Here is a 24,464-nt window from a genome sequence, read left to right as displayed (position 1 = left end):
AAATACCCGCTGGGAGCGGATTGTGGACCAAGGGGTGGACTGGTGGCTTTTAGAGCACAGTTGTGTAACTGCTCTCGGTGGTTGGATTATCTTTCAGGGCCCTGGAATGGCAAGAAAATTCTCGGCACCAGGTCAGCTCTGTATCTCTATGACATCTTCCCTGGGTGCTACGCCCATCCCTGCAGCATCAGCTACCTCTTTAGGTCCCTTCAGCAAGGCCATGTGCCCCCCGCAGCAGTACGGTTACCCCGCAGCGTCCTTCCCCCCGCCCTGGAGCGGGGCCGGGGGGCCAGCACAGCCACAGCTCGGCCAGTTCCAGCCCGTGGGTGCCACATCTTTGCAAAGCTTCAACATCAGCAATTTGCAAAAGTCTGTCAGCAACCCTCCAGGCTCCAACCTGCGGACCACTTAGCCGTGCTCGGAGACCCTGCTGGCTACACCTCGGGACAGGACATGGGGAGGGAGATGGGGCCCTTATCAACTACTAGTGCTGCAATGAACTGGTAGCTTGCCAGACTGGGAATGAATTTATCTTTTCCAACCATTGCTGTCAACTCTCTGTAGCGGGAGTTTCCCCACACACTCGGAAGGGGGAGGAGGATGATCAGCATCCTTGTGATGGGACAGTGCTTTTCACCGAGGGGGGCTGCTCTTGCGTGGCACAAGAGCTGTGAAGAGGAGCCGTGGGGTCAGTTCATGCAGTCTTGCTGTAAAATTTTTCTCTGGGTTGAGGCTGAATCCACACGTGTGGAGGTGGGAGAGCTGAACCCCCCAGCATGAGGCTTTAGCACGCTTCCTGCCTCTTCCTGAAGAACCAAGATCAGGAAGAAAGCTGTCCAAATCCCCCTCCTCTCCCTCTCCCCACTCAATCGTATCTGGCTCTGAAACGATGGGGCACATGAATGGACTTGCGATGCAGCCCGTGCTTGATAGGTCATTACTGCTTTAAGTAAGATATTAACAGCTTTGACTGCAGCATTAGAGCAATTTAAATTGTTAAAAAAAATTTTAAAAGTTCCCTGCGGACATGTACTTACCATCAGTTTTGATGTGGAAACACTGTGATATATAAATGTTGTTGGACAACAGTAGTTTAAAAATGAGTGGAATATAGAGGGTTAAAAAAGTTAAAAAGAAAAAATGGGAAAAAAAGCTAGCTATATCCTTATACTTATTGGAGACACTTTAACTTTTTCCTTTGTATTTTCATTGTATTAGATAAATAAATGTGAATGTAAAATTGTATAAATTAATGTACTTGAATACTTGTCTGTTCTCCCAGTATGCTTGCTGGATATTTTAGTGCCTTGGACTTCTCTTGCTTCTGCAGTTTAGCATTGTCTTCCCAGCAAAGCCCAGGTGGACAGAGGGCAAGTTGAAGGCAGGATGCTTGTGCCCAGTGCCTGGGACATCCCGGGCTCCTGTTTGGAGTAGGAGTGTGGAGGGGAAGTCACCGAGGCCACGGTCGGAGCAGCGTTCTGTGTGTGGGGGAAACTTGTCCAGGTGGGCAGAGCTGAAGGTGTGGGGTGACAGGGGCCAGGTGGGGTGGGACAGAGGGGTGCAGGTGAGGCTAAAATGAGACTTAACCAATATTGGCTGTGGAGGCAGGAGGGCTGGATCAGAAACGGAGAGAGGATGGGGAGAACGTGTGTCTTTGGGAAAGGCCCAACTAAAGATGCAGTTTGACTCCACCTGCGAAGTGGTAAAGATGTTTGGTCAGGATGTGACTTGAGGGAGAGGTGCCATTGCTCGTTGGCATGGGCTTGTCTGCTGGGATTGCTTTTCTTACCTTTTTTTTGGTAAAATTCATTTAAGCCAGGAACAGACTGTCCTGGTGCAACGTCCATTGCCGGCAATGGATGTACTTGAAACAGCCGGCATCAAGAAGTTTCCTCTGTCTTACTTGGAGGATTTACAATTTTGTTCACTCTTAACAAATTTCAAGCTGGTACCAGGACTGTCACTATCTGTCACTTGTCACCTCTTAGTACCTGTACTGTATCTTCTGCTTTGGTCATTCTCCCTTTTTGTATTCAGGAAATACTGGTTTCCTCTTCAAAGTCAAAATAATACCAGCCAGTATTTGTGTAGTGCTGCAAAAAGCTGAGAAGGGTGAGAGTGCAGCTTGCTGGTGCTTGGGAGCAGCTCACCGGTGCCTGGAAGCTGGTGCATCACAGGGATGTTACTTGCCCACGTTGGTTTTTATCTCGGAGCGCTGTTCCCTGCTGGGGCCTTAATAGGGAGTTTCCGTGTCTGCAGATGTTCTCACTCTTTCACTTTCACGGAGAAACGTGCGAGATGCTTTCCATTCCTGTCACTTGTTTTGCAGCAGTTCTGGCAGCAGGGCAGGCCCAGGCTGGAGAGGAGCGGCCGAGGGCAGGAGCTCGTTGGAGGCGGCTCCGGGCCGAGGCCAGGGGTGGTTCTGTGGGACAGCGGCAGGGGAGGGGCAGGCGAGCAGCGGGCCCGGGGCTGAGGCCAGGTGGGAACCTGTCTGCAAGGATGGCTGCAGGGGAGGCTCTTGAGCACGCCCAGGGGCAACAGGAGCGGGGACAGACCCGAGGCAGTAGTGAGACAAGGGGAATATTCGCAGAGGAACTGGTCAGCTGGATGCAGCACGTGGTTATTTAAATTTGATCTAATAAGTTTGAGGTCGTTTTTTCACTTAATGTTATGCAAGAACTGGTTTTATTTACCATTGATTTTTTTTTTCTCCCCCCCTCTCCTCCTGTGGATGAATAACTGAAGTCTAGAGGAATAAACTAATGCTACTGAACTGTTAAATTATTTTGTTTAATATTACACTTTGAGTATCTTTTTCCACATAAAATCTGTTTCTGAATTACAAGCGTTTTCTTTACATTATTTAACAATGTACACTGTAAAAAATAAAAATAAAAAAAAATAAAATTAATTGAAACTTTGGGGCTTCCCTGGCTGTAGTTAGTTGTATGTTTTGCACTGAACCCTTCTTGTATGACTGCACCCCAGGCTGCAGTTTGTTCCTTTGCAGAATATTGAATGAAGCCATTCAAATAAACCAAACCTGCTTTGGTTGAGCTGTGGGTTTTCTTGTGGAACAGCCAGTTCCAGCCCCTCTGTCCTCCTCCTGCAGTGATGTTAACTCTTACCCAATTTACCAGTTTGTCACAGGACATACAAGAAAGCCAATTTAACGAGACCCTTAACTTCTCAAAAGCAGCGACCAGTCAGAGCCTTTGGCCTTTAACAGGATACTCTGAAACGAAGTTCTCCGAAGAATAATTCCTAAATGGCCCTTGAGGAGGGGAGTGGCCTGAGGGAGGATAAGGGATCAGCTGTCGCTGCTTTTATGGCTGGGACTGCTACAACGTTGCCAGGTGCGCTCTGCTGTGGCGGACAAGACCTCGGCGCAGTCCCTGAGGAAGGAGAGGCGGAGCGAGGGCCCCTGGGCTCCTGCGCTTGCTGTGGGCACTGCGGCGAGAGCAGCGGCCCCTGAAGGGCCCTTCCCGGCTCTTCTGCGCCGCCTCCCCTGCCCTCTGCTCTGGGGCGCATGGGAGCAGGGACGTGCCACCTGCGGGGAAGGGGCTCCTTGGCGACCTCACAAACAGGAATTCAGTCCTCCCATGAGCAACTGGAGTGGAAGAACTTCACAGCGTCATTCTCAGCTGCAGACTTGCAGGAATTTGGTATTTCTAAACACTAACTGCTGCTGCATTTCTTTCCATTTTAAGAACAGCTTCTGTTATGAGTCATGCTGCGCAAGCTTCGAAGGGGGAAAAAAAAGCTCCAAGTGTAAGTTTTCCTGTCCTTTTCAAAGGGGCCAATCCCGAGAGGCTCAGTGCAGTGACTTTGTTAGAGGAGGCACAGCTCTATTTGCATTGTTTCCAGAGCCAAGGACGCTGAGACTGTTACATTTTTGTTTCAGACTTTCACATTTTTTTCATTGTAAAAGTTTGGAGCAGCTTTGAATCCAGTAATTCTGAAGGTCTGCACGTTCCCTTCCTAGCAGGTATATGGTTTCAACAGCGAGGGCATGACTCAAACATGTGGAATGTGCTTCTTCCCTGAGCTGTTCTGAAGGCAACACTGAATTGGCCAGAAACAACTACGGTGAAATGTGGAACTGTTTTCTAGATGTAATCTATCACCGTTAATTATGGCTTGTCCTGTCTTTCCATGCTGAAGTCAATCCCTGTTCTTTGTCCTGTTCAGGAGGTAAGTGGATCGTAAAGGATCTTTTAAGGGAAAAGGACTGGTTAAGTGATGAAGGCAAAGTAGGAGGAAGAGAAATAAATGCTGAATATTCCAAATGTATTTACATTTAGACAGAGCAGTGAGGCAAAGCATGGGAATAAGGTCCCGTTTGAAGCCTGACATTGATTTCAGGGTTGGACTAATCCCAGAATTGTGTAAATGCTCCTGGTCCAGCTCTAACTTTCAGTCATGTGGCATCATTCTCCTGCCTCCAGCACTACAGTAGCAGGCTCCCTCCACGGATGCCTGGGCCGGTGAATTGCCAGGAGCAGCGCTGCCAGCACGGGCCGCTGGCCTGAGCCCTGCCGTGGTGCTGCGGGGAACTGCAGCTGAACTGCACAGGAACAGGGCCGCTCAGCCCAGCAGAACTCCTCCCTTTCCTGCACGGACCTGCTCGAAATGGATAAAGGAGTATTCTTCCAATACTGATTAAAAATTCTTCCTTTGGCCTGCTAGCTAGACGGACGAGCTGTTGGCTTTGCTGTAACCTTTGCACCCCTGTGAGGTTCTCTGTTTGCCCGTCCTAAAGCCAAGGAGGCTGTGCAGGTGCAGTGGTGCCCCTTTAGCTTTAGAACGTGTTGCCTCCTTTGAAGGGAACGAGGTGGAAGGGTTGGAAGGGCAGAGGCACGAACAGCTTCCAGCGGGCTTTGTGTTTCAAATTCATGTTTATTTCTGTATTGGAAAGGGTTGAAAGCTTATTTAAAAACAGCAGTGCGGCTCCCATTCATGATCCAAAGGATCGGAGCAAGCACGGGGCTGCCGTGTGCGGCGCTGGCGGCGGTCCCGGCGCGCTCCTGCCCGGAGGCACAGGCACGGCTGGAGGCGCTGCGGCTGCTCGGGACGGCGGGGAAAGGCTCGGGAGGAGAGAGGGGCTGTGCCCCGGCCATGCAGCCACAGGGCACAGGGCGGGGCTGCACCTCAGACACCGCCTGTGCCACCCCCGGACTGCACCTTCCATCCTCTGGCCACAGCCCACCTGCTCCCCTCTGTGCTGGAACGCAGCACTGAGGGAGAGAGAAAAGCTATGAATTGCATCTCATTTTTAACAATTCACCCTGTTCATGCCTGCTTCAGGCACTTTACAGGTAATATCCCTTGTAAAATGGCCACAAGTCTCGTGCTGCAGAAGCACAAATAATTGTGTGGTTATAGAAAAAGGCATCTGAAATACATAATAACCTAAGAGTATATGAAGTTCTTGCTGATTGTATGAAACTCTTCTCAGTTGCTTCACCATAATATACAGCAGGGTCCATCTGACACAATATGGGAAGCCACTGCAGTCTCGTGATGTAATCCCAGACAGAGGCACAGATCCCACCGGGTGCCTCATGTAGGTTCCAACCTCCTTTTCTTCAAGCTCTGACTTCTCCTGAGGGGGCTGCACCCTGCCAAACAGGGAGAAAGGAAGAAATGGATTTTTTTTTTGCTTCTAAATGTGTTCCTCAATTCTTTTTCTAACTCTTCCTTGATAGGACAGTAGGATGGAAAAAAGCAGACAGTTTTCCAAGCCCCCTGTCACAGCATCTGCAGCCAGGTCGAAAATAAAGGAATGCTTCTCCCACTGGACTCTCCCAACGTACCAAGAGCCCCTGTGAAGCCAGACCCCTCACTTGTGGCAGCACATACCTGGGGTGTGCTGGTTGGCACAGCTGGTGCTGCTGGCTGCAGCAGGGGGCTGCAGCTGTGCAAGCCTGGCAGAAGCTTTGTGCTGGTTCACCCTGTGGGGTGTCCTGCTGCGAGTGCCCAGCTGGTGATGGCCACGGGGTGTCTCAGGTGCCTGGTGTGCAGCTGGTGAGGGCTCTGACATTTTGGCACCTGTTACCTTTAGGTCAGTGCCCTCCAAGGAAATGTCCCAAAGTTCAGGATCATCTGGAAGGAATGAGAAGGGGATCCATGACAGGAATGGCAGTAGCTCCAAGACCAGCACATTATTTTCCTACAGGCAGTGACCACTATAAAATTTAATCTGTAAAGCATCTCTTATGTCAGTGTGCAGCAGGGTCCTGCCCCTTGTGCTCTGGACTTCAGCAATGTCCAGGCACCACGGTGTGTGACCCTAACAGCCACGGCTGTATTGAGGAAAGATACACCCCAAATCCCCCCCAAGTTCTGTTTTGTGCAGTGTCATCTCAGGAAAAGGGTTTATCAATAGGTGTAACAACTCTGCTGAAGAGCCTAAGTGTGAAACCCCCCACAGTGATGGACATCATCTCCCTGACACTCAAGCAGAGTTTGTATTGTTAAAGTCAGAATCACACTTCTGTTATTCCAATCCTTCACAGCTTTTGCCTTTACACTGTATTCTGAATTAAGCTGGTTTAAATGCTAATGATTTAACACTTAATTACTCATCACTCTTTGGCTGACCTGCAAAGAGCTCCTCTTCTAGTGCCAGCTCCTGCTGTACTTCTGGTGGAGTGCTGTGCTTGACAGGAGGGTCGCATGTTGCTGCAAGGAGGCAACACAAGAAGAGATTAATACCAGAAATACAGAAAAACCCTTTGCCTCCTTCTTAGCAGAGCACGAGTCTGAAATGACACCCAGCACTGCCACCGGGTACCCTCTTTTCTCCTAGAGCTGCTTAAGACTTGGAAGCAGGATGTGGGACAGCAAGGCTCTGCACCTGATGTCTGACAAACAACTGTGCTACTTTAACACGGTTTTTTTTTTTCCTGTCTCCCCAGTCTTCACGTTCCTGCTACCACGTGGCTTCCAGACCTCCCCATGAGTAGTAAAGGGCAATGTAGCAGTAGCTCAGGCAATGTGTATTTGCCTGCAGCTACCACAGCCAAGTGCTGCGGCCTCAGCTTGGATGCAGCAGGTTAATGGTGCTGACAACAGCTGCTTTAGGGTGGCTGGAAAGCTGCAGATTTAATGATGCCGGTTTAGAGCTGACATTCCTGACACTCTTGGAACAGACGGGGGAAATATGATAATGCTCCTTCCTTTGGCCTCAAAGGTGTGTTGATGGCACAGAACAGCAGCACACAAAGCTGGCCAGGCTCCTGTACTGTGGCTAACCTGTGCCTGCCAGCAGCTCTCATGGAAAGCGCCAGTTTTTAATGCCACCTCTCACCCTGTTTGCTGCTGGGAGTAACTCCTGGGACCTGCTGCTTTTTCTCCATCTGCTCCCGGAACTGCTGCTGCAGCTGCTTCTGTCGCAGTTTCCTCTGGTAAGTGGCATCACACTCCGTGGCCAGGGAGTCTGTGCTTCTGTCCCTCCCCCCAGTAAACACAAAGTTAAACAGGGCCTCAGCAATTACACTTTGTGAAGAAAAAATTCATTAAGAAATAACAGTAAAGAAAATCCACTGAGCTAGTGCGTTATGGCATCTTTGGAATTGAGCTGTCCACATGTTTTAAAAGGGCCAGTAACTTCTAATACATACTAATATTTATTAAAAAATAAATTGATAACAGCAGTCTCACCTGGGAGCGTTGGGCTGTTTCTGATCTGCTGTCACTAGAGCAGCCTCTGTCTGGCCAGGGTTACAGCCAGGTGTCACCTCACAGTGCTGTCTCCCTGCTGCGTTCTGCCTTTCCACATAGCTGCTGTATCTTGCTTTCTCTATTTCAGGCTCATAGTCCTGTATTTTAGCTTTGACCAAGTCTAACTCAGGGGGTACCTGGTAAAAGGAGGAAAACCAGAATGTTCAGAAATTGCCATCATCAATCAACATTACTAATTAAATAATTAATTAAAATTATTATTGAACATACTAATTAAATAATTAAAAATTATTTTGCTTGTGCTAAGTCGAGCACTAAGTTAGAAACCTGAAATGCTCTTTTCTCAGTACCCAGAAATTCAGTCAGTTAATCATTGAATTCCTGTGACTGTGTATTGGTTTAATTGTTCAGTGCTTCAGGCCAGATGGTGAGCTCTCCCCTTGCTGCTCTGCAAACGAGAACAGGTGCTGGTGATCAATCCATGGAGGGTTTTACAGCTTCTCACAGCCCCACAAGGCTGTTGCTGAGTCTGTAACTAACAGTAAACTCTACCAGTCCATTCTCCTGCTTGTGCTAAAGGGCAAGGCCAACCTTTACTGAGTTCTGAGGAAGGTACACCATTCCTGTATATTAAAGATGGGATGTTTTGGCTCTGTCCCTTTAGAAGTTTGTGGCAATGCCTCTAACAGACAACGACCCTGGCAAACCAGAGATCTGGGCCATCTTTACCTGGAGAGAGGTGTCACCTTGGATCTGCTCCTACATGTTTGACAGGACTGCCTTGCAGCTCTAGGCCTCTAGCAGAGTTTGGCAAGTCTTAGTGAGATTGAAGGCAGCTTTACTATGAAAGTCCACGGACCAGCAGTTGCAGGAGGCTTCCTTTTCCCTCACTCCACAAGGCAGGTCACTGCCTAGCAGCCTCCTGCCCCCAGCTGGTGCACAGCAGGAGCTGGCAGGATCCATGCTGGTTACTGAGGCACCACTTCGGAACGTTCTGCTCTGTGTGCGTGAGCTGGTTGTTACGAAGGCTGCTGGTGCCAGAGCTGGTAACCCTCAGGAATGAGGTGCACTGACAGCACCATTGATAACCCTGCAACTGAAGGAGCAGGGGCAGTGGGTGCCCTGCAGCCCCGCTGACAGCCCCCGTACCGCACCTGCCGGGGAAGCTTGTTCACGGCTCGCAGGTAGTCCTTGTCCAGGATGCAGTTCCCAAGAGCATTCCCAAAGCACCTGAGAAACAAGAGGGCTCACTGTGACTGAAACCCTTCATTCCCACATAACTTCTGAATATGTACAAGTGCTGATCTTCACTCACTTGAGTGCCCTCTTCAGTCCATCTGTTACTGCCTCCTTTCTTGCCTTTTCCAAGGATAAGGCCTTGGACTTCAGGCCTTCACTGACTCCATATCCCACATCTTCATGGTATGACCCATCCTGCAGTACAATTTTAAATACAAGGGAATTTTATACATGCAGGTGCTGTGCCTTCCCAAGCCTGGCTACCTGCTCTTAGCTGTTTGTTGCACAGCAAGGTCAACATTTAGGACACCAGCAGGTTCCCGAATGCGGTGCAGTACCCGAGGACTGTGCTCTGACCCGTGCAAGGACTTTCATTTCACAGCTTCAGGCAGTTGCTCAACTACAGTCAGAGCAAATAAAAAAACCCACTTACCTTAAGCTGAACCTTCACAAAAGCACAGACACCCACGTAGAACCTGCCATTGTTGAGGTCAACAAAGTCTGGGAGGAGATATTTTAAGTGTTAATTTATAAAAACAATAGTGGAAAAGAAACTGTTGTCTATGAAAGTAATTTCTTTCCTATGATCTACTAGAAGTCTGCAGTTTGCAAATAATCTGCACAAGGTTTTATCCAGGACAGAATGCCTGAAGAGCTGAGCAGGCTGCAATGCAACTCTCAGTTCAGAATCTCTGAAGTACCTTACTTCACACCAAAAGCAATGCTACATAATACACACAGAGCACTCCAGGTAGCAGTCTTGCAGGTCTAATAGAAACATGTCACGTGTCTGAAATGAAATTTGGCATCAAGTAACTCTACTCTGGGGTCCAAGAGTTCTTCTGTACTCATCTGATCTATTTGTCTAATTGTTTTGTAAACCTGCTGAAGGTGCAAGCCCTTTTTCTACCCAGGAATTTAAAACAGAATCCTCTCACTCTGAATTTCTAAGGAATGACTTGTTATGGCATTATCTGAAAAAGGTAGAAGTTTGAAGGATGTCAGTCTTTTCTTGACTGAAAAGGGGGAAAGAAAACTGTGGTGCAGAATAGATGGAAAGCAATGAAGTAAGTTGTTCTATTTCTAGAATCTACCAGCCTGAGTTAAGAAAAGATTTCTGAAGGTGGGGGAGAAGGAAGAAGGTAATTTAAGCAGCTGCTTTGACCTACTTCAACAACCAGCCTTCAGCATAAGCACAGCAGATCTGCAAACAAGGACAACACTTCTCTGTGTACTATTTCAGCTATCAACATAGAAGAGGCTGAAGCTTTAAGATCACCTGAACACCATATTATAGTTGAAAAATTTTTCAAAAATTTTCTGTTGTAAAAACCTCTGTACTAGGTATTAGCTAGAAGAGAAATCTGCAGAAAAGATGGGTCCCTAAAGATTAGGGGAATATTAACTGAGAATAGGAACTGGTTACAGTCTAAAAATACAGGTGAACATGAAAGCTGGCTCGGGACTGCCAAGTGTTAAATAGTTTAATTGTAATTACTCTTGACTGAGTGTACCCATAGAGATCAGAGACTTGATTAGAATAGCTCAAGAATAATCATAAACACACGCAGAATAATGACTATGACAGATCAAAAATGAAAAGAGAAGCTCCATTATTATTTGAGTTCTCTCGTTTTTACTAACTGTCAAGACACCTGGAAATTGCACATGCCTCTGCCCAGGTGCTTTGAAGTGATGAAGTTGTAGCAGCTGAGGGCACTTGGTCTGATCAGCCTGGAGAAAACTGAGGGGAGACCTCATTGCAGCTACAGCTTCCCTGAGAGGGGAAGAGGAGGGGCAGGCACTGGTCTCCTCTCTGCAGTGACCAGGGACAGGACCTGAGGGAATGGCCCGAAGCTGTGCCAGGGGAGGTTTAGGTTGGGTCTCATGAGAAGGTTTTTCCCCCCGAGGGTGGCTGGGCACTGGGCACAGCACCAGCCTGGCGGAGCTCAGGAAGCGTTTGGACAACGCTCCAGGCACAGGGTGTGGCTCCTGGGGATGGTGCTGTGCAGGGCCAGGAGCTGGATTTGGTGATCCTTGTGGGTCCCTTCCAACTCAGCATGTTCTGTGATGGATACCCTGGCCTCTATCTGAGAGACTTTTCCTTCACAGTGAAACAGGAGGGAGCAAAGACTTCTTTGCCCCCAAGAGATCCTTACCAACATTCTGCTGAGTGACTGAATGAGCCCAGCCATTGAAGCCAAACATCTCATTGGCCAGACTGATGACCTTGTGACCCTCAATGTAACAGACCTGAAAAGAAGAGCATGTACATATAAATATATACATAAATACATAGCCTTGTGCACACGTCTCTACACACTTTATTTTCAACAGATTACACATACCACCTTACACTGAGGAAACCCAGCTAAGTTCAAGGTTCAGATAATGTAAATAAAAGGCTGATGGTACAGCTTGAGGTGCACTCTCTTCCAGCAAATGTGGTGGGGATTAATAAAACAACAAATACGACTTAATCAACAGAAGAGAGTGGGCACTAAAGATGGTAAATGCAGCCACTGTTATATAGTCCAGTTCTGGGGAAAAAATTGGAAAAACATCTCAGTGTTGCACAAGTAGGTAACTAGTCCTTTGTAAAGGAAGCACTGAAAAATTAAGTCTCTTTTTAAGTGTAAAAGGAATCTGTGGCTCAGTAAAAGCCAGAATTTACGCCATGCATTCATATCTGCATGTTAAACTACTAGAGGGAAATTAACTTCAAAAAAAAAAAGGAATACTGTAACTTTCTAAACCCTAGTTTTCCTGGGAAGAGCTGAGTTGAAACATGATGTTTGTTCCTACCTTTTGTCCTCCTCCCGCCTGCCGGCTGCTGATGTAGTCTGGGCCCAGCCTCTGCCGCAGAGCATGCTGGATAGCTCGGTACTCGCTGGCTGTGTACTGATACTTGACAAGAACAAGGGAACACACATCTTACTCTCCCTGTTTTAGCTTCCCCTCTTCTCCTAAGAGCACTTCTTTATCCCAGTCCCTCCAAGATGTGCATGATCCATTTTTTGGAATTGGGATGTAGCAGGCAAGGAAACACCTCAGGGTACGTACGTACATTAGACTGGGTTTTTTTTTTCCTCTGACTCTTGATGGATACAGGCATTAATTATTGAGCTGCAGCAATTATTTTTCATTAATAATCCCAGTCAAGCTTGCCACAAGCACACATGTAAATTTCTATTTTACCGCTCAAAACCAAAATATACTATCTCTGTGACCAACAAGAAAAGTGTATTTAAGAACAAAACTGAAGATTAACTGTACTCCACTACCACATGCCACCAGGGCAGGGAGGACAGCAGCTCAGGAAAGCAGTCAAAATAGGAATTTCTTCAGGAGTGTTCAGCCCATTTCCCTCAAGCAGGGAAGGTCCTTTGGATAACTCCAACATCACTGGTATCATCAGAGAACACTGGCATCACCAGAAGCCTAAAGTTTTGTAAGATTAGCCTTGTCTCAGTAGAAATGCAATTTACAAAATGTAGAGAAGCCTAAATGTATGTTTAAGGATTTGAGAACTAAAAAGCTCGTGTTGTTATAGCCTGAAGTGGGACAGAACAGAGGTTTCACCACTTAAATCATCAATACTGTGTATGCATGTACTGGCTGCCCAAACAATTCAGCAGAACACAGAATCTTCTCGTGTGTGTGTGTGCCATATAAATTCCAACTCCTGTCAAACTGCTCTAATTTGTATTTAGTTCTATTTAAACTTAAAGGAAAAACTTTGCTTTTTCTGACTCTAGAATGCAAGCCTGTAACCAAAAAGCATAAGGAAAATGGGACAATGCACAAGCTTGTGCCATATTCAGGAACTATGCAGAAATGCCTATCATGGAGAAGAGAATTCACCACCAAAAGCTCTGTTCAGTCCAGATATGGTTGTCTTTTTTGCAAACTATTTTACAGTTTTTAAAAATTATTTTTAATAGCTCAAAGTAGTTGGCTTTCCTAAACCTGTACTGAGAATATGTGTAAGCATGATTGAGGCCATCTGAGAATAAGAGAGAATAAAATGAGACCCACTTTTAAGGTACAAGATTGAAAAACCTTTTGAGAAGAATCCAGAGCAATTTATTATAATTCGAGGCATGTCAAGACTATTGCAGAGAAAAAATGCTAAGTACAGTTGGGTGTAGCATGATTCCAGCCTTACTGTACCCAAGTTTCAAAGGAATAAACATGCAGAGCAGATTTCCAGAAGTGTGAGCATGCAACTTGTATTTCCCTCTGGGGCAAAAGGAACCGACCTGTCCGAAGGAAGCCACTGAGTCCCCAGCGCTGGAGCCGTTGCTGCTGCTGTAGCTTTCGCTGTCCTTCCCCTGGCTTTCAGGCATCCCTGGAGAGGAGAGGAGATAGAATGGCTGAAGGGAACAGAACTGACAGTCCATGTGAAGACATGTCAAAAAGCTTATTCTAAATATCATACTGGTAAAAAAATTATCTAGGTGGGTTTTTTCCTTTTAGGTAAATGTGAAGGCACTGTACCATGCTAGGGAAGGAAAAATAAAATAATTCCCTCTTTTGGATTCTTCAGCACTGTCTTCCTGGAACACTTTCAATATCCATTAATACTTTAATAAAAAATAGAGACAACTTTCTAAAACTTTACTCAGCTATATCCTGACTTGTTAGTTTTTATTTTAGATTGTTGTTTTGACTGTAATCCCCCTGCCTGGTGCTATGATGGTACCACATAAAGTGTGCAGAGCTGAAAACCACAGAACCTGCCAGAACTGTAAGAAGTGGTACCAATAATTCAGTAGATGGCACCCTTTTCCAAGCCAGTATCCACCACTTCCCAGCACTGCATGGCCACTCCACCCTGCTCTGGAGCAGTGGGCCTGGGCAGATTGTGGACCCCAGCTGTGCAGGCTGCAGCAGCACTCTCAAATAACCCACAGAGATGATCTTTGACTGTATTTGCACCAATGCTCAGCACAACCAATAGCCCAGCACTCAGACTTTTGTAGGCAATACAAATATAGGACAAATCCAGACACATACAAGAGACCTGGAGACGTCAGAACAGTTTGAGAAAGCCTAAAATTCTCAGCAGATGGCATGATTTGCCAGTCAGTCAGCACCTGGCTAGTACTGTGCTTTGCTAATGCATTCCAGGTGTGGCACTTTTTAAAATAAGTTGTTTTTCCGAAGTTTACTGAGGACTTGCCAAACAATTTTCAGAAAAAGGATACCAGTTGTTTCCTTGGCAAGTATGAGCACTGGCAATTATGCCAAGTGTAGCTAAAATTCGCCTTAATTTTTGTTGGCTAGAATTACTCATCTTTGGTGCCAAACTTGTATAATTGTACAGTGTTCATACACTTGAATATGTTTCAATCAGAAGTTAGCAGCAATTTGTAAATTCATTTGGCTTTGAAAAAGAACAAATAGAAAGCAACATTACCAGGAGAAACACTTGTGATTTAAGCAGGCTACTTCCTCTGCTCAGCAAAGAGTTCATTGCATGGGGAGGGAGACAATTAGAGAGACATAAATAGTGTGTGTGGCCAAGGGAACTGAAATTTGAACAATACTGTTGCCTCCACTCACACCCCCAAGCTGCCTCAATCAGATCTTAATCACTATAAGCCCATGGAAAGAAACAATGACCGAAATGTCACTTGCCTTCGTTACACTATGACCAATTTATGCAAAGTAGGTGGGTGGCATTTCCATGCAAAATTGCTTAATACTGGTTTTGGATAAAGTCCCTCAAGCTCTTATATGGTGTGCACCATTATCAGTCTAAATTTAGTTGTCTAAATTTAGTGGTTTGTACTCAAATTATGTGTGAGTCCAGTTGGAGTGAAGGAGACACAGGATGCCAGTTTAGTTTCAGGCTTTACCTACCTTCAGCTGTGAGCCTCGTTTAAACCAAACGCTCCATCGGAGCAATGTGGGGGGTTCTGCAGTTGGGGAAGTGCAGCACAGCCAAGCCCTGTGTCTCAAAGCAATTGTTTGAGCATTTCAGAGCGACAGAACTTCGATATCAAAAATTATTAGAGTAGGAGTTGGGGAAGAGAGAGCAGTTAATTCTGCAAATGCAGCTATAAATCTGTCCTGGTGCCAGAGCCCGGAGCTAGGGAAGGCAAGGCGCTTCTATTCCTCACTGGAACATTGTTTCATCACTGCAACATTGTTTCCTCGCTGCCCTGCCCTCTCCCCACAATGCTTTAACGCACATGAAACATTAATGCTGGAGTAGATAATAAACTATTCACTGGAGTGCCAAAGAGCCTCGGACACCCTCTGAGGCCAGGGCTGTGGTAGGACGCTGCCTGACTCATTAACCAGTGCTAAAAAATGCCCTATTTTTAAACCAGAAAGACTAAAAATTAAAGCTCAAATATGCATTTGAATATGCAGGATGATACAGGCAGTTTATCAGTTTAAAGGCACCATCTCTGTGGTAATGGGACCATTATTTATTATTTACAGGGAATTCTTGAGTTTAGCTGGTAATGATCTCAGGAAGTTTTCTTGTCACTGAGAAAGAGAGCACACAAGACCAGAGGTGCTGCACTGTGCTCCAAAACATTACCTTGATACACTAGAACAGGTAAAGAAACTTAACAGCCTTTACTACCACCAGATTTTGATCTTGTCTTTCAAAATGTGTACATAATCAGAAAAAACCAATCTCTCTTTTGGGAAACTGGATATGAAGTACCAATTTTCAACAGCACTCTACAAGCAGGAATTTATTGGCATGGTGGTAGTGAATTGAGCACTGCTGAGAAAAATGTGTGTGTACACAAATTCCTGTTCAGGAAATAAACCAGTCTTCCAGAACAGATAATCCTGAATTTAATCTGTTCAAGTATATCTACCAGTGTGGGCTGCTGTGTGGCAGCAACACCTTCACCTGCCATGACTGCATGGACATAACTTCTAATTTTCTAAATTAACACATCCTCACACACCTTTCTATCCTACTGTCCATTACCGCCCAAAAATTTATTTTGCTCCTAAATCACATCTTTTCCTATCAGTTCCACTCTGCCTCGACAAACTAGGTTTCTGAACCATGCACTGTGCTCTAATCCTGTGGCAGGAGTGCCAGTTCCCAGCTCTCCTCACAAGTAAGGTGGAAGCAGGCAGTTTGCATCACTTCAGAATAGTTTGCATACCACGCATTGTGCAAGTACCACAGCTTGGGCAATGCTCAGCTAGAACGTGGCTGTTCAAGGAATTAATCAGAGCATCCCATAACCTAAGACAGGAATTTAAACACAGACTCTGAACTTCCAGAGGGCTTTTCATTCATCCTTGTCCTCTCTATCTGGTAAGTTTCCTTCACAGAGAGGCTTTGGTTTGCTGAGTAAAAATCTTCAACATTCTCTCAATAAATGCAATTCCACTGAGCCCAGCAAGAGCAAACAGTTATGCAGGTAGCAACAAGTGATTTAGCAAGCACTAAAGATAATGCCACATACTTAAGCTAAGGTTTGTATTACTCTAAGAAAACATAGAAAAAATTTACAAGTTTTATATTTCTGTGGAGTTTTCTTTCCTCTGGGAACCCCAAACTATTTTATAAGTTGATTTACCCATTATGCAAAGGCTGTTTAACACAGAGCTGAGGTACCTCTTTCAAGTTTAATGGGGCAGATGTTCCTAATCAAGACAGGCCCGTGCTACTCCACAGTTTAAAAGGAGTGGAAGAGAGATGATGCAATTGCTTGTGGAAAAGCTGCACACAATAGAACTGTTCAGTTTTGCCTTCTGATATCTCTAGGTAAGCAACCTTGATGACTTGAGAAAAGCGAGGCAATGTTCTGTTAACTTCAATAGAAGGAAAAGATACTCAGTGTTTGATGGGTTAAACATGGAAATGCAGGGGCACGTCAGGAGACTGGGTGTCTACTGCAGACTACAGCTGGCCTCTGATGCTGACAGGACCTTATCAATGCCCCTTACCCACTCAGGCCACATTCCGTAGCAAGAGAAAAAAGGTATAACATAGGAAGTTTGAGCTCCCTGCAGGAGTTTGAATATTTGCTTTCAGGGCATACAAGTGCCACTGTGACAATTTCTGCTCAGTTACAGCACGTGTCATGTCAGGGGGACACCTCCACCATGCAGTCCCACTCATTACACTGGAATCTGTGGGCTCCAAAAGCATCACTGAACTCTTTGATTTATCAGGCACTGCTCACTGCTAGCTTTACTCTTGGCAGGCCTAGGATCGTGATCCTCCCTGCACTGAGCAGAGAACACTAATTCTGGTTCCACTTTTGAAACATTTTAACGAACGCAGGGTAAAGCTCTTCCTTACCTTTACACGCTTTTGGAAGAGTAACAGCACATTTGTGGGAGTGTGTTTCTATTCAAGAATTTTTGGATACATCCGACATCTGAAACGAAGCCTGCCTGGTCAATTCCTGCATTTTTGGAACACGGGGTGAGAAACTCACCTCCTTACTCATCATGCTGTTTCCTGTCACGACAGCCTCTATACAGCTGCCACAAGTTCACTGAGCATCAGTGTAACTACTGGAAGTTGCTTAGGAGCCTGCTTTCCCAGCAATTACAAATCCAGTTCCAGTCCAAATTGCTCCGTTTAGCACATGCTTTGCTGTGTTTTAGCCTGCATATTTTTCAAATTTTGCTGGTTATGCCTCCAAACATTTTCTTTAATAGCAGTGGTGCGTGTCAATTACCCGTTTGCTAAGTAGTTTTGTTTGCTGTTTTAAAGTCCACTGCCTGCTGCAATTTTTGCCTTCCAAAGGGTCCAAAAAAGTTTCATTAGTTAAAAATGCACCAACAGCATCCTAGGAAAAAGGTCACTCCAAACAATTCTAAGTTTGAACTACATTTGCTTTCCAGGAATATAAATCCCATTTAATTTCTCACATTACTTAATTCCTTTGCATTAACTCACAATCCATATAAAAAATATTTCATTAAAGGGATTGACTGGTACTCCTGCACAAATAATCTTTTTGATGATATCATAAAAAAATTCCTCATAACAATAAACGATGACCAAGGGGTAGAACTGAAAGACAAGAGAAACAACTCTGTGGCACAAGTTTTTTTCCAGGTATGAAACAGTAACATCTCACAGTTCCAAAACCAAAAGTGAACAATCTGCTCTTCAAGGAGTTTCACAACCATCCAGGCAGAATAAAAGAAAAGAGCTCGTTCTGGAGACCAGACCAGGCAGAAATATTACTGAAATATCATAAATTATTTACATGGGCACTTCTTTCTAAAAGCCTGTCAGATTGATTTATCACCACATCACTTATGTACAAGTCACTTCAGCCCTTGCAAGGCAAAGACAGCAGGGTTTTTAACTCAAGAGTAATGGTTTGGGACTTACAGGGAAAAGCAGCCTGTCCAACTGTAAGCAGAAAGCCTGCAATTTCCCAAATGCAATTACCAGGCAAGGAATTAATCCAGCCTGGAAACGAAACCGCCTGAACTCTGCAAGCACTGAGAGATCTGTCAAACTGTGGAGCACAAACCCCATGGTGGTTACAGGCACCGATGACACTTCTGGCAGCAAGACCCTATTAAGCTGACACTAATTAAGTTAGGATGAAAAACCTAAAGCTCTTAGGCTCTGTTTTGCTCCAGGTTGACACTTGCTTATTGTTAAATGGAAAATCATTTACATTTGAAATTGGCAGAATACTTGAGGCGTGGGCAAGCCTGTATCTGTTTCCATCCTTCTGCCTTCTTAGACAGCAATATAAATGATCCCTTTTTTTGGGGGATGCCTTAGGCTTGACAGAAGGGCTTAAGTAGTAGAGCATGCACTATATGATTTTACAGAAATTAATTTAAAATGGGCTCTGTGCTTCTGCAGTTGACAGGGAAGTCCGGGTTATTGAGACCTTAGTGGATATCAGCGTGCCAGAGGTCTGAATGATAATACAAATGGTAATTATAACATATAAGACGCAAAAATATAATAATACATAAAATATACGATATAGCTCATATAGAATATGATGAAATAACGTTATTATAAGCTGTATTCATTGCAGCAATATACTAATTTAAACGCTGATAATTTACATGTCAGTAAGTGTCATTCCTTGCGTAGTCTGACAGATCCATCCCATTTGCCACAATCTCTCCCTTTAGTGTCCCCTCCTAACGGGAGTAAGAGCTAAGGAACTCAGTGTTGCTTTTGGCTCCTTACACCCGGAATCCACAAAAGATCGGGCTGCAAGAATTCTTGGTGGGGTCACTTGTCGTCTGCCCGAGGCCCCCTCAGGAAACACCGGCCCCGCGCGTGCCCCTCGCCCGCCGGCCGCGGCCCCTCAGCAGCCGTCCGCAGGGGAAGGCCCGGTTCTGTGCCGGGTTTTGTGCCGGGCTCGGTGCCCAGCTCGTGCCCGGTTCGGTGCCCGGTGCCCGGTTCGGTGCCCGGTGCCCGGATCGGGCCCTGCCCGCCGTACCTGAGCCCTCCCGCGGCCCCTTCGCAGTTCCCGCCCGGAGCGGCCGCTACGGCGCCGGAGAGCGGCCAAACTTCCCTGGGGCCGCGCCCGGGCGGTGACGCAGCTCCGGGGGCGGTGCCTCAGGCCACGCCCCCCGCGGCGGGAAGGGCCGAGGGAAGCCCGGCGCGGCGAGCGCGCGCGCCCGTGGGCGGGGCGTGGAGGCGGCGGGGGCGGGGCCTGCGCGTGTCTCGCGCCGGGGGCGCGGGAGGGAGCGGCGGCGGGAGCGCGGCGGAGCCGAGCGGAGCCGGCCCCAGCCCAGCTCAGCCCAGCCCAGCCCAGCTCAGCTCAGCTCAGCTCAGCTCAGCTCAGCTCAGCTCAGCTCAGCCCAGCCCAGCCCAGCCCAGCGCGCCGGGCGCGGCCGCCGCCGCCCGTGCCCTCCCCGCGGGCTGACAGGCAGGTGAGGGGCCGCGCTCGGGGCGGGGGGGGTCGGGTTAACGCGCCTTGCCGTCCGCTTGGGGGAGCCCGGGGCGGGGCGGGGCCTGCGGGCGCCGGTAGCTGCGGGAGCAGCCGCCGCGCTGGGCAGGGGCTGCGGTGGGGCCGGGCAGCGTCCGGCGGCGGCGGGGGCTGTGGCCGCGGAGCTGCCGCGCAGGTGGGTCCGGGCCCGCGGGCGGCTCCCCCGGGGGTGCGCGGGGCAGGGAGGGGGCGGCCGGGGCCTCTCTCCGCCGGGCCCCGCACGCTGTCACTGCCCGGGGCGGGGCGGGGCGGCCCCGGTCCGGCCCCGGGGACCGCGGCGGGGCGGCCAACATCGCCCCGCGGGCCCGCGTCCTGCCGGGCGCTGCTCGCGGCCGGGCGGGGTCTGGTTGTGCCTCGCACGGGCGGTCGTTCCTGCTCTGCCCATTCGCCTTCCCGGCCGTGTTTTTCCGCCCCTCCTCATTCAGTCTGTCCTTGGGAAGCGCACGCTTTTGTTATCTTAGTCACCTCATCTGCGGGAATGGTGAGCGGTGTCTTTCTGCCCAGACCTTGCGGCGGTGTTGGATTTTTTCTGTTTCCTCTGTGAGCGCTGAATGGTCAGTTTCATGTATTTTATTGCATCTACTACGAACCAGCGTCAGCTGACACGGTGCTTTGTTTCTGAGTCTGCTGCCATCCTGAAGCCTGTGTCAGGAATTGCTGCCCTTCCACATCTGTCTCGTTTGTAGTGTGAGCGCTGAAGGTTAGTTAGGAAGCACACGATTTATTTTACCTGGAATGTTGCATGCGCCCTGGAAGTTCATGTTATGGTTTGTGCTGGCTGGTACGGTGTGAAATGGTTTGAAGTGAAGCCCCAGTGGAAATGGGGGAGACTGGGAGATGCGAAGATATAAAGAAGCACCTATGGAGGGGCTGGTAGTGGTGGGAAGCAGTACAGGAGCCGAGAGAATGAAAGCAAATGGATAAAAATAGAATTGTTCTGAAGAACAGTGTGTGATTTACATTTTGTCCAGGCACGTTTGGGGGGCCACGCTCAAGTGTGCGGGGTGGTTGTAGCTGGATAATGTGTTACCTCAAATCCAACAGGCTGTAAGCACAGAAAGTTGTCTGGTTTGGCTGTGCGGCTGTAATTCTCAAACAATGGCCAGCTGGGCAAGGATATCTGCAGCAGTAACCTCCACCAGCTGCCTGCCCTCCTTTGCTCCCTGAGATTATTGCGTCTGTAGCCGTAGGTGGCTGAACACACATCTCTTCCTGAGCTCCAGCCTGGCACGTTACTGGAGTTTGTGTTGGAAACTGCAGCAGCTCAGATGTGTGTCCCAATTCAGGGTCAGTTATGAGTCAGCACCCTTAGAGTCATTTCAAATTGGATCAAGAGAGAGAGAGAAATCACCACCTTGCCCGTGCTGCTGTGACTAGAGTGGGTAGTAAAATAAGTGTGGGGGTTTTTTTTCCCAGTAATGAAAGCAGTAATTATTTAGTTACCAGCTGTACTGAATGTAGTTCAGTTCTGGAAGCACAGTGCAGAACTTTATCACGGAACAGCAGTTCCCAGGATAGTCAAGCCTACGGCTACTATATCATCCAGAAATTTGGAATTGTGTGAATCCATCAAGCTGCAGGAGGGGCTGCAGCTAGGAAAAGGTTGGGATCTGCTGAATGAAATGTGAGTTTATCATAATCTTCGATATAATTTGAACTTCTTCCACCACTTCTGGGAGACCAATTTGGCTGTAATTAAATCACTGTTGGGATGTCAGCAGAAGCCTAAACTGAAGAAAACCTGTTCTCTGGGCTATATTAAAGCATCATATTTTTCATAATTTTTAGCATTCTTTTTATTCCTGTCATGAGGTTTTTTAAGATTCCCTTCACATAACTTTTCATCCATAATACGTGGCTAATGGCCTGACTAGCAAAGAAGATAGGTTTGGTATTTATGTGGCCTATTCCCTTTTACTGAATTGCAAATATTGGTGATGAGAGAAACCATGGCTGTTTGTTTGAGGAGGTTTTGATATTCAGTGTGTTCTTACTTTTTTTGTTTCCTTTTTTTTTTTTCTTTCTTTGAATCTGCCAGTTTCTCAGTTCCTGGTAGCAGTTATATGTGCTGCTGTATGAATAGGAATATTTCACCATGCTATTGTAACCAGTGTGTGAGTTCCTCGCTGTTATTCCTTATTTTGTGAAGCAGGATACTCTCCCATTGTTATCTCTCATCCCCTCAGCCCTCCCTATTTTCAAGCCTGTTCTCCTGAAAACCTCTCTTGGGTGAGAGTTTCGTTACAACACTTACCTGGCTAAGCCACTGGAGAATTGTGTTATATTTAGAGGGTCTGGCTTGTTTTAGCTGAGTATGGTTTGGTCAGAAATATAAGTGTGGAGGGATGCATGTGGCTTTTTAAATAGTAGAACTAAACCCATGGTGTGGGTTCTTGACCCTTGCTGGCCACCCTGCTGTAAGAGTAGTCTGGGTGAAGAGGGTTCTATTCTATCCATTGCTGCCTGTTTAAGCCAAGAGTTTAACTCTGGCATGCAGTGGACTGCTGTGTGGCAGTAGTAGAGCAGGAGATCCTAGAAAATCCAGTGCTGATTTAGCAGTAGTGATGTTTTCTGGCACGTGGGTTATGTCAATATTGTTAGCCCAACGTTGTTGTCAGGGTGAGATTATGATGGAATTTCTGTAGCTGGAGCATGCTTTGCCTTGCACTGTGATGTTACCCATGGTGACTTTAGGCTGGCTGTCCACATGGGCTCATTAGTGCTTCTAGGCACTTGTTGGACTTTTGAAATATCTTGAGTGCTTTTAACATTTTGTTCATGCTATTAGGGATTGGGTTGTTGGTTGCATGCCACCTGTGGGAAAGAGAGAAACAGCCATGGATGTAAACATATAGTATTTACTGACTTTGTACTCTAAAATGAGCCTATAAACTCTTTAGCCATACAGTGACAGAAGATTAACATCCACAGATGAAGATCTTCAGTGTTCTAGATAATTAGAAGAACGAGAGTTAATTTAATCAGTTTATCACTAGGAAGTGATATAAGTGATACGTTGAAGTTCTGACACCTGTTGCTTTTTGTGTTTTGCCTTTAAAAAAGGCATAGGATGATTTTTTTTTCTTCACATCTGCTTTAAATTTAGAGATTTACAATTATGTCCCAGTCATTGCACAAAAGAAATCCTGGTGCACCTACCCAGACCCCCTACACATGTCAGCATTAAGATGTTAGGACAGGGAGGGACTCTGGGGGTCCAGAGTGGTAAATCCAGGCAAGAAGCAGCAATTGAGCAGGGTCATATCTGCTCCATGTGCTAATCATGCTGTGACAGATTCAGTGAAATACTTTAAGCTGTAGGAAAGGAGAGGTGCTGGAACGGCGCCCAAGATTTCTGCCACACCTTGGAAGCCTTTCAGTGTGATGTCCAGGTAGTGTTAAGCAGTATGTGCTCCTGGCTCTGCAGGAAGACAGAAGAAATTCTGTCTCAGCAGCCAGAACAGAAAGAACTTGCTTGTGCACCCAAATTTAGTGACCAGATTAACCCTTAGTGCCCTGGGAGCAGAACCACTGAAGTCTGACGAGTGAGATGAAGTAAAGCCTTTAGAAATATCCTTAGTGCCTCGGGTTCTCCCTCAAGCTGAGGCCAGCCTCCAGAGTGCTAGGGAAAAAGTCCTTACAAGCAAGTGGTGTATCAGATTATATAACTGTGAGTAACTAAAGGTTTAGCTGAAATAGGTGTATTTATTATAATAAGAATAAGCCTTTTTTTTGTGGTCCTGTTTTTGGGGAAAGGAGATAGAAAGGAATGGAACTGTGGTGGTGACAGCAGACCCTTTATGCTGATATCAAGACTTTGAGGGTATTATAAGAAATAAAACTTGGTGTCAGTTAAAACTGCTTTTGCAAAGAAAGTGCTGTAGAGTAGAACAGAGCATGTTCTGTCTTCCTTGTTGAGTAAGTAGATCCCATGAAAGGAATTGTGTACTTGTGGGAGACAAATTAACTAGGAAGCTGAGGAATATTTCTGGCTCTCTCATTTACAGACTCGCAGGTAGTGTTTTCTGGATGGGACACCTTGTAGGGATGGGAAACAGAAAGGTGTCTAAAAAGGACAGGGAATCAAGATGTTTCCGTGTTCTTTGGTGACTTAAAGTGTACAGGTGCCATTTATGCTAACCTTTCAAATGTAAAAAGTCTTTAACAGGAATGTCACTTTATGTTTAGAAACAAAACACTCCCTTGACAAATGGATGCTGGCTTTTTCCCTTAAACTGTTAGGGTCAGGATTGATGACCTGCCTTTTACAAAACATATTTTTTTTGTATATCAAAGTCACCTGAAGATTGTTGGGGATTTCTGAGATGCTTTTCTGGGCAGATTTCTCTGTGCATATGGGGGAGAATGTATCAGTTCATGTCTTGTGTTTGGTGAGACAGAACAAAAGCTCTGTTACAGTCAGTGAACCTGGCAGATGTGCAAGTAGGTGAACTTAATTTAAAAAATACAAAACAAACACTGCCACCACCATCCCCCCAGCTTTTAAAAAGGATTGCATATAAGCAGATGGCAGTGCTTCAGCATTTATTTATGTGCTCTTTAGGAATGAGAGTCAATCCTAATATGAACAGTTACTTTTTTTGTCTTACTTCTGTC

At 46.6% G+C, this 24,464-nt stretch overlaps 3 protein-coding genes across 25 annotated transcripts in view; 2 read left to right on the top strand and 1 right to left on the bottom strand.

The window, feature by feature from the left end:
• WNK1 (WNK lysine deficient protein kinase 1) overlaps window positions 1-2,920 on the top strand; it is a 100,689-nt gene extending 97,769 nt beyond the window's left edge. For all 9 annotated transcript variants that reach the window (XM_039570885.1, XM_039570882.1, XM_019288633.3 and 6 more), the window contains one exon: window positions 98-2,920. In XM_039570885.1, the coding sequence (XP_039426819.1) occupies window positions 98-412 (315 nt within the window). In that variant the 3' untranslated portion in view covers window positions 413-2,920. The remainder of the gene's footprint in view (window positions 1-97) is intronic.
• RAD52 (RAD52 homolog, DNA repair protein) lies at window positions 2,684-19,439 on the bottom strand. Of its 2 annotated transcripts, none has more exons than XM_039570891.1 (12): window positions 19,356-19,439; window positions 13,188-13,276; window positions 11,731-11,832; window positions 11,085-11,178; window positions 9,359-9,426; window positions 9,002-9,120; window positions 8,841-8,916; window positions 7,666-7,862; window positions 7,313-7,455; window positions 6,604-6,684; window positions 5,863-6,105; window positions 2,684-5,621 (listed from the first exon to the last, which is right to left on the bottom strand). In XM_039570891.1, the coding sequence occupies exons 2-12, from the start codon at window positions 13,272-13,274 to the stop codon at window positions 5,563-5,565; spliced, it is 1,269 nt and encodes a 422-aa protein (XP_039426825.1). In that variant the 5' UTR covers window positions 13,275-13,276; window positions 19,356-19,439; the 3' UTR covers window positions 2,684-5,562. The 2 variants fall into 2 exon arrangements, with proteins under 2 accessions (XP_039426825.1, XP_039426826.1); XM_039570892.1 differs by having other exon boundaries at window positions 7,313-7,449.
• A 266-nt stretch (window positions 19,440-19,705) lies between these two features.
• The window catches only part of ERC1 (ELKS/RAB6-interacting/CAST family member 1), a 282,238-nt gene continuing 277,479 nt past the window's right edge, over window positions 19,706-24,464 (top strand). For 12 of the 14 annotated variants that reach the window (XM_039570271.1, XM_039570277.1, XM_039570270.1 and 9 more), the window contains exon 1: window positions 19,706-19,791. The gene's annotated coding sequence lies outside the window, so the exon portion shown is untranslated. Of the gene's footprint in view, window positions 19,792-19,909; window positions 19,984-20,221; window positions 20,402-24,464 lie in introns of those variants that run through there. The other 2 variants (XM_039570265.1, XM_010404101.4) reach the window with 2 other exon arrangements.

This window comes from Corvus cornix, chromosome 1A, assembly GCF_000738735.6.
Source record: "Corvus cornix cornix isolate S_Up_H32 chromosome 1A, ASM73873v5, whole genome shotgun sequence".
In the NCBI taxonomy this organism is placed as follows: Eukaryota; Metazoa; Chordata; class Aves; order Passeriformes; family Corvidae; genus Corvus; species Corvus cornix.
This window is presented reverse-complemented; position numbering and strand designations above follow the sequence as displayed.